General features: G+C 34.7%; 1 protein-coding gene across 1 annotated transcript; it reads left to right on the plus strand.

Annotated features, from left to right (window-relative positions):
- The first annotated feature begins 3,628 nt into the window (after window positions 1–3,628).
- Window positions 3,629–9,800, plus strand: LOC111636915 (nuclear pore complex protein Nup205-like). Its single transcript, XM_023382300.1, has one exon. The coding sequence runs from the start codon at window positions 3,673–3,675 to the stop codon at window positions 9,628–9,630; it is 5,958 nt and encodes a 1,985-aa protein (XP_023238068.1). The 5' UTR covers window positions 3,629–3,672; the 3' UTR covers window positions 9,631–9,800.
- The last annotated feature ends 442 nt before the right edge of the window (window positions 9,801–10,242 follow it).

The raw sequence follows: 10,242 nt of genomic DNA on the forward strand, positions 1-10,242 counted from the left end.
CTAAGATTAAGAATCAAGAGTTAGAATTAAAAGTTTGTCCATAAGCATGGACGTATTAAAACTAAAGTCAATAAGTAGTTTACTTCTTACACAAACTCTTGACCCGTTGTTTTAATACGGCCATAAGAGTGTCCGAAATGCATTTCTAAAGGATAGCACCACAGACAAATAAAGTACTTTTGACAAAATAATCGCTTTCTGGTTCATGTGATCTCANATTTTGTAAATGTTGAGTCGGATTAGTCTAGAATCGATTAATTTTATGGAAGAAAACCTTTCAAATAGCCGTAGTCCGTAAACTTCACACGTGTCGGGCTGTGATTGGCTGTGATTCCTACAAAATTGATTCATAAAGAACGGAACGTATCTACCGTCTTATAGGGGGATCGACTGTATATTATATAAACTGTATACACAAAATGTAAGCACGTTTAGTTTTATAAGAAATAATAATACATTAAAAAATTTCAAAATTGTTTTCTCGCTTTTTCGTTTGCAAATTGGTCAATCATTTTCTTCAGACCAAGTTGACAAGCTATTGTTTTTTCAATTGATATAGTCAGGGGCGGATCTGTTTTTCGGGGGGCATAGTGCTTATTGAAGCCCAATGGGAACCCATTTTTTTTGTTAATACAAATAATACTATAAGTTATCATAATTATATTATTATTAATAATAACTATTTTTTACTATACGATAAATGCTCATTGTTAATGAAAAAGTATTAAAAATTTATGATGGTAATTCAATTCTTGTGGAACCTTGACAATTGGGTGCCCAGGGCTTAAGCCGTATTAGTTTCTATGTAGATCCGCCCCTGAATATAGTAACCAGAGTTAAGACGGTGTTATGACATTCTGCTTCTTAAATAAGCTTTGATTAATTTTAGTTTTGAAAAACTTCTTTGTCGTCACCCATAAAGTTAAAAAAAAATGAGGTATGCTGCTATAATGTCGGAGAACCTATTTGAGGATGAGGTGTGAAATAAAAGTAGTTCGGCAACTTCGCTTATAGAAGTAATTTCTTTTACCTGACTATAAAAACACATTTTAAATCGAAGCAGTTGAGGTCCAAAAGTAGGCGAATATGCTGACTGTAACAATTCTGATTGTTTCAGAATATTTTCATCAGATGACGCGACAAGATATGCAGGCGAAAAGCAATTGAAAAGTGTACATAATTGTCGAACGGATTCAAATCTAATAGTTAATTGATTAATTATTACATCCAAAAGTTTTTTACAAATGTTTTTACAAGTTTTTATTTTGCCCTTTATAATTTGGCGCCCTCATGATTCGTGCGCCTGGAGCAGTTTGCTGCAACTGCTCCACGGTAGCTACGCCTCTGGTCAGAACCTGTAATATCTGTAATAATTGTGCTTATGCTGTCTTAATTTTTAACTATACCCAGTAGCTTCAATAAATGCGTAACGCCAGATTGTGCAAATTGGGCAAGGATACAAACGAGTACGAAGTCTGCAAGTATGAAGTTTTTGACGTGAATACGTCTTTAAATTTGCTTCCGTAGTGGGAGGCAATTCAGAAAAATGATAACAAATCGGGGATACAGTTTGGCATTGCAGCTATATATCTATCATCTACATCCGAAATTTAATTACACCACTCGATAGTTAAAGGATCAAAGGATTACGTTGAGTGGGGACTGTGACGTATCGCGCTCGGCGGAGGGGGAAGCGCCGCCGTTTTGAGGTCGTTTCGCCGCGTCAAATACTTTCCGTTTATTATACATTTTGATTCGGAGAAGCTCGCTCGTTTCAATTTCAATTTACCGTTCTCGTCAATATTTATCGATTGCGTACACAAAACGTTAGTGTGGAATAGTTATGGTGAATATATATGGTGTTAAATTAAAGTTAAAAATTAAGAAAAGTTAATACAATGTCGGTCTATACTCGTCGAAAATCCAAATCAAAATATAGAAATCGTATACGGTTAGAAAGGGCTTCTCAAGAGCAATCCAGTGATTTTTTTGAATTTTTTTTTAACTCTTTCCGCCCTGTGGGCACTAAGAGGTCCTCTTTTTGCAAGCCCATTATGGGTTCGGCCAGGCCTACAATGGGGCTGCCGGGTGGTAAAGTACGGAGCCCGACATATCTGAACGGACTGCCCCCCGAAAAATTCCTGGGGATTTTTCGACCCGTTCGAATTCGAACCCAGGTCCCCAAAGCGGTAGGCTGCCACCTTGACCGCTCGGCCATCCGGCCGCATATTTAGGATTTAATTATTTCAGTCGAAGCGGTAGGCTGCCACCTTGACCGCTCGGCCATCCGGCCGCTGAGTGATTGGCGTATTGACCATCTTTGCTTTTTTAAATTGTATTATAAAAATTTACAATAATATTGTGTATTACGTTTTATATAAAAAACGAAAATTACCTTTTAATTAAGTTAGAAGTTTGATCTAATTTTTTTTTTAATTTTCAACTGAATTCAAAGCATTTTTTTTGTTGTTGTTGTTGTTATTGTTGTATGCAGAGGGCGCCAAATGGTCTCCAAGACAAACAAGATTTGTTTCTGGAGGGGGAGGGGGCGCCAATATAGTGTCGTGGCCCGGGCGCCAGTTATGTTCGATACGCCATTGGCTTTCATTCCGGAATAAGTAAAAGACCGGGAAATGAGAAACCCTGACACTAATCTAGTGAATTCGCGTTCAGGATTATACTAAAAAGTCATAAAATATAATATTCTTAAACTATGTGATAACATGAAACATTATTTTTTAAACAAAAACATCGTGTCTTTTCTGAAATAAGTTTATATATATTCTGAAAGAAACAATTTAAGTTATTGTTTAACAGATTTCTTAGAAAATTGTTATTATGCATTTTTCTTCCATCATCTCTTGAAGCCTTTTATTAAAATGCAAGCAACAGCTAAAATTCCTACAAAGAGCGACTTCAGCCAACAGATGTATTTCTTATACAGACTTATCTACTCGCTGCATATGATTACATAGAGAGAATTTCTTAGACAGAGAGTAAATTCGCGAGCGAGAAGCGACAAAAGTAGCCCGGTCCTCAACTTTACTCGCTCGGATAAATCGTCAAACGAATTTACTAGCAAAACAATTACGTTGAATCAATTTAATAGCAACGAGTGGCTGTTAAACTCGCCCACAGTAATGATATTGTAAAATTTTCATTACATTACATTGAAGACCTAATACGTTTGAGTGATTGACGCGAAAAAACACCGCATTAATAATAATAAATAAGAATTTTTTAACATTAATGGTTGACACAGTAGCAGACGCTTTGCAAAGTCTACATTCGGCTCAGAAATTTTCATGAATAGTTTGACTCGAATAATTTAGACTCATCTCTCACAATATTGTGGGCCTGATAAACACAAGTTAAACAGGGAAAAGCTCTTTTTATCGTCATGAGCAAAACGAATTTATAAAAATAAAAAACCTAATTTAAAAAGAGTAATTATATTTAAATATATTTTTAAAAAATTGATATTAATTTATTAAAATTAATAAATATCTTCACATTTTTAATGAAATATTTTAACTAAATTTTAAAATAATTTTTAACAGTTGGCAACTTCTTTAATATTATTAGTCACGTGTATACGGTAGCCAATCGGAATGTTACTTTCGGTTCCGGCGTAGCAAACGAATTTTCGTGTTTAGGCGGTGAATTTCCAACATGGAGGCGAACGAGTCGGTTGTTAATTTCGGTAACTGTGACTTATGGTCACCTTTTAAAGATCTTTATGCCGTAATAGATGCGGCTTTGATCAAGAAAGATTTAGAAGCATTGCCAGACTTGGAAGCCGCTTTACGAAAGCACAAACCTAACTTTATTTCTTTATTTAAGAATCCTTCCAAAAATGCAGTCTCTAGAGAAGCTGTTAAGAAGTCTTCCACCGAAGGAATACGTGTCTTGGGACAGACTGGACTTCAGATTTTACATCAGAGTTTGGTAGATGAAAGTTTGATCATCAGTGATATGTTTGACTTAAATGAACTCAATGCATTGGAATTATTGGTCGCAGGTCAGCTACAACAACCCCACTTTCCGGGAATGACTCGAGGATTGGTTGCCGTTCTGCTCTACTATGACGGGAGGAGAACCCTCGTCAGTTCCCTTCGCGCGCTGATTAACGCTCGGAGGGGGCGCACTTGGACTTACGGACTGAATAGCGAACTCACCGCCATGATTACGAGATACACCGATCAGTTGAAGGACGAGAACGTGGTGACGAAGGTGATCGATCTGATCAAGCAAATAGATTTACCCAACGAGTTGCATCTGTTACAGAAAAATAGAGCATTGGGAGGACCACGATATAGAAAACAAGTCGTGGATTTAATCCAGGAAATTAGGCAGACTTTGGCAGATATCATTTTTGGTTGGTCGTGTCAGGGTCAGCTGTCTAATAACGAAACCTTGTATCTGTTGGATTATATTTCAAAACAGTCTTGCAGTGCGGACGGCTCTCTGGATAATGTTACGTTGACACTTTTGATGTCTTTACTTAATGTGATTGACGTAAGCATTCTGCAAACGTGTGAAGACAGCGATGAAGTTGTGCAGTTCTTGCATGTTGTAGCCGATCATGAAATTATACCTTCTTTGCACAAAGAACTGTTTGCGTCAGAAAGGAATTGGCAGACTCCAAAATTGAAAACGATTGTACAGTTTGCTTGGGCTGTTATGTTACACACGTTGTTGCAGTTTCCTCTTCCGTCTCTCATGGAAGAATTTAATCAGTTTATGGAACAAGATGAGAAAACAATAGATATTGCCATTGAAGATAATGCATTTGAATCATTACTCCATTTAGTAGTATCTAGCAATATGTTTCATCAAGAAGAATTTTTTGTAAAACGTATTCATACATTAATTACAGATTTTATTGTTTTAATGCCTCTTAAAGTAAAAGAATTGAGAAATAGAGGTGATGATGCGGCACGGACTATATTAGCTCACATGCAGGAAGGTATTTTACCACCGCCCAATCTTTCTCATCATCTAGAACATTTGATGCAACTAATCACTCATTTATACAAAGATGATCCTTTGAATTTGGAATTAGCTTTAGATTACTGGTGTCCAACTGAAGTTCCAACTGATCAGGGGTATTCGTACAGACCACCCCAAAGACAAGTCTCTCTTTACAAGTTTATCAGACTGTCGGGAGATATGTTGCCTGCACCTTTATTTGTACCTTATGTTGATATGCTTGCAGGTCTTTCTGGATCAAAATTGTGTGCCCATCACTGTTATATGCTGTTAAAATTAAATGGAAAAAATTCAACTGGACAGTGTAGTATTGTTTCGTGGGACCATATATTTGCATCACTCAATCGTTACTATACGAGTTTAAGAATAGAGTTACCGCCTGCTTCTAACCAGTATACTTATCGTCAGCATTCTGCAATGAGAGGAATTACTCCAGAAGAGGTGGAAGGATTAATTTCAGCATTACGATTAATTGAAACTGTCGTATCAAATGATGAAATGGCACGAATTTCTTTGTGTGATGTTCCACAATATATGCCATTAACAGTTCTTTTAGGAGTAGTTGGATGTAGTGTACCACCTGAATTAAAAGCAGCTTTATTAAAAACATTGTCAGCATTTGCTCTATCTGCAAACATTGCATCAAATCTTTGGCAATCTTTAGAATCATTTCAAATTATTCCAACTATAAAAACTACTTCAGTTTATCAACCAAGTGGAATTCATATAGAATTAGAAGAAGTAGAAGCAAGAAATGAAGAATTTCCAATTACAAGAGCAATGCTTAAGTTGTTAAATGTGCTTTTTGATCATCCTTTGCCGTCTGCTTTAGGTTCGGGTCAACGTACTCCGGGCTTTGCTCCTTACCTTGAATATATTATTGATCTCGTATTTCTTCGTTTTAGTACCAGAGCATATAGAAGAGAAGAAGAAAAGTGGGAAATTGCAAAACTGTGCTTGCAAATATTTGTAAAATTACTTCAAGATAATGATGTTAAATCAGATATTCGAAATGGCATGCTAAATGATATGTCAAGTTCAGGAATGATGCCTTCTGTGCCACTAGATTACATTCTTATGACCCAGTTATTAAGAGAGAGTGGTCTGTTAAGAACTATAATGTATATTCTGGATGAAGGATCTTGTATTTTGAGTTTATACATGACAACTCAAGGCCAAAAGCAACTAGAAATGTGCACTTTGTTATGTTTGAAACTTCTTCAGAAAGCTCTCATTCACCAACCATTATTTCTTCAACAAGTGAGAGAAGGAAATAACTCTATTATTGTTTCTAATCTGGATCAGTTATTAATGGGTATTAATCCGAGACATGGGTGTGCAGATTATTTAGTAATTGTAGCAAAATTTGTTGGATATAATGCTTTTTTGCCTAAACATGCTCTTGCTGCAGTTCGTATTTTAAGACACATATGCTCTAATAATGGAGTGGCACAACATCTTGCCACAGCTTTTGCTACTGATGAAAATGAAAGTAAAACATTGTTACATGGATTTGTTGAATGTTTAGACACAAATGTCTTAGAAGAAATTGACGAAAATAAAGAAGAAAAAGACTGGTCTTCAGCTAATTTTTATAATGCTATTTGTCAAGAGCTTCTTAATTTACTCCTAACATGTTTAAAGCACCCAACTCCTAACATAGCTCATTTCCTGCTTGGTTTTCAACCAAAACATGCAATGTCAGAAATAACTCTACAGGATCCTGGTGTTTTGGGATCACCTCGTACTTGCCTACATGCTGTGTTATCAATGTTGGATAGAGGCATTGATTTATATAATTATCCAACTTGTGTTAATGAATTTCCTCATGTAGCAGAGTTAGCTTTCCAATTAATTTATGTTCTTAGCAGAAATAAAGATACATCAGGTCCAACCTTAAGATATTTACGAACAACATACGATTTTCTTTATCATCATCTCCAATTCCTACCATACAAAATCAAGAAAAATAATATAAAAACTTTGGCTTGCCAGTCTTGGTTACTTAAAACAGTTGCAACAGAGCTGAGAGTTACAGCAGCTCATAATCAAAGGTCACATGTACAGCGACTTTTAAATATTTTGCTTAATGATTCTTTTAGATCAACTAATGGTGTTGATATTGCAGAAGCTTCTGCAACTCCTAGTTCTATGTTTGTGTCTGTTGTAACTTCTATTTCTGAACCAATACGTAGAAAATTAATGCAAATATTAGATAAGTTAGAATTCACACAAAACTGGCCAGCACCGCCTGAATGGGAATATTTTGACATGATTGAAATTGAACGTTTATTCAAAGCAAATGAATTGGATAAAAAAGATGGTTTCTCCCAAATTAATGTCAAAAATATTCAAAAACAGCTTTCAGAAGAGTTGATTAGTCTACAGGGTATATCTGCAGTTGGTCAACGATCTGTGATTTCTCAAGAGGTTCAAAGCATTATTCATTATGCTAAATTAATAAATAATGTTAAAGAGAAAAAATATATTAAAAGTCAAGCTTTTGAAGCATGGCATTTAGTAACAGAAATTGTTTTAACAGTTTGTCCATTAGATATGCTGGAATTAGAACAAAAGCATCAAGTTATCTTAGAAATTTCACAGGAACTATTACAAAGAATACTAATTGATGACACTTTGTCTGAAATCACTGCTTCAGCATCAGGTGTAATATTAATGCTGATGACAACACTTCATCATAATTTGAATCCAAATATTGTTGCAGCTGAAACAAGTTCTATTCAAGTTTCCCAAATGGATATAAGTAACATTAGTCTTCCTACTCCAGCTCAGTATACTGCACTTGTCATAATATTAAAGCGTATCACCGAATGTTTGTTGCGAACGGGTGGAGGGAATCAGAGAGTCAGGATTAATTATTACGGAGCATTACTTAATCTTCTTGGAACCGTAAATCATTCTTCTAATACTAATTTAATGAGAACTCAAGGAGAAGTAGAGGTTCTGGGACAGGAATCCGAGTCTGAAAAAATAAGTCGAGAATATACAGAAGCCATTTTAGAGTTTGGTGAAACCATAATGGAAATTGTTTGTAGGGATGCTTGTAGTGGTCATGACATTACAAAAATGCTTGCTTTATCTTTATTAGACATGGCTATATTTTTGGATCACCAGCATCAATGGTTAAATTTCTTGATATCCAGAGGATACTTGCGTCATTTCATTGATAGCTTACTGAAAGATGATAAAGAATTACAAAATATTTTGACAAAAGGTTCAAATTCACTAAGAAGTGTGTATGTTTTTGAATCAAAGCTATCCTTGTTTACAAGAATTGGCAATTCTCCCATTGGTGCTCAAGCACTTTTGAGAAATGGCATTATGGAGAGGTTAACAGAATGTGGTTGCTTAGATTTGAGACCAGAAATTTACAGAGATTTTCACTTAGAAGAAAATATTAAGAAAAATACTTGGTTACTACCAAATTTGTTTCAGTGCTACCAACAAATAATAATACCAGCTTTGAGAGTTATATTAAGTATGATGACATCAACAAGTCCAAAACATCTGCAAGGTGAACAACAGTTGCTGAATTTTATATTAGCTCATAGTGGAATATTTTCAGATATTCTGAGAGATCGTTCAGCACTAAAAAGACTCGATTCATTAGCCGAACTTTCTTTAGTTACTGCAGTTTTATCAAGAGCAACACTAAATGAATCGAGTGAAGTTCCTGAAGTTACCCATATTGAAACTAGAGGTCAAATTGCATTGTTGAGACATCAGTTACTTGCCTTATTACCTGTTTTAATTTCACATAATTGGGATTCGTATCAATTTGTAGTGCTTTTAGATGATTCAGTTGATAATGTTATGCTCAAAGTTAAAATACTTGAGCTGGTTTCTAATGTGTTAAGTAGTTGTAGAATGGTGGTGGCATCATCTGGTCGTGGAATTTTGTCTAGAATTCTCTTTACGCCCAATCTTTCAGAATCATTAAATTCAGAAAAAAGTCACACTTCTGATACACACATGCAAAGTGTGCCTACTAGTCGTCATCCACCTGGAATTGGTATGTTAATTCTATTGTTGCGGCAGTGTAGTTTACAGCTCCAAGTAGCAGTAAATGCACAAAAGAATTTTCAGCAAAGAATAGAAGGCTTGCCGAATTTGAGTTTTGAAAAAATGTCAGAAAATTTACCATCAGGAATCAAAACAAATCCTGTTGTTCCGCATAGAAAAGAAATGGTTTATCAGACATTAAATAAACTCATTTTTCAGTATAGCCAAATGGCAAATATATTACGTTACATTATTGAAGTATCAGTGTATTTGTTATGGCACCACCTGCATTTCTTTCTTCAGACTTACATGGGAGAGGATTTAATTTATAGTAAACAGATTACACAACCTAAGCCTATTCGTAAATTACAAGCTGTCCAAGAACCAACCAAAGAAATACCAAGTTACGTTCATCCCAAGTCACAAGTAACAGAAGATTGGTTAACCCAATCTGACATTAAAAATTTAAAAGCCGATATTTCAAATGTAATGAATGATTATTTCTTTAATGAATTACAGTCCATTGAACAATATTTTCAAGAAGACTCTAAACGTATTGGATTTTTTGAAGCAGTTGTGTGTCGTTTGAAACGTCTAGTTCAACAATGTACATAATTTTTTGTATTTTTATCATTTTAATTATGTTCTTCAGTTTTTTTTTAATTAAAACAATGTGTACTTTGTTAGAATTTGTATGTTTTCATCAAATAAATGAAAAAATGCTTCTTTATTTTATTGTAATACATTGATTAAATACAGTAAGCTTAAATCACCCTAAGTTTATTTATAATAAACAACTTAGACCTGCCATAAAATTTAGCAATGCCAATTGAAAATATTTTCTTTTAGGTCACCACAATTAATCTAAAAAGTATAATTTCCATAATTTCAATGTATAAAGATGAAATTATTGGCTCTTTTTTTTTTTTTTTAATCCTGAAGGCTTTAAAAATTTGTTTTCTGAAACTGTGTTTTTGTATTTATTGACTATCGAACACAAGACTGTTATTAATTAAATACTTGGCGTTTTTCCTCTTTATTCAGTTGGTACGGGTACGTTTACACATTTTGGGTGCTTAGCCCCTCATCAGTCATTAAATGCAATGTATGCATGCAATGACACTTATACAGCACAAGTTCTTGTTAAGTATGTACAATACAATATTGAGCTTGGTTCCGAGCTCAATATTGTGTAATGAACCAAAAACAAATTTTGTTATAGTAAGT

The sequence above is a fragment of the Centruroides sculpturatus genome, unplaced genomic scaffold (genome assembly GCF_000671375.1).
Source record: "Centruroides sculpturatus isolate CEXI.00-Female unplaced genomic scaffold, Cexi_2.0 scaffold128, whole genome shotgun sequence".
NCBI lineage: Eukaryota > Metazoa > Arthropoda > Arachnida > Scorpiones > Buthidae > Centruroides > Centruroides sculpturatus.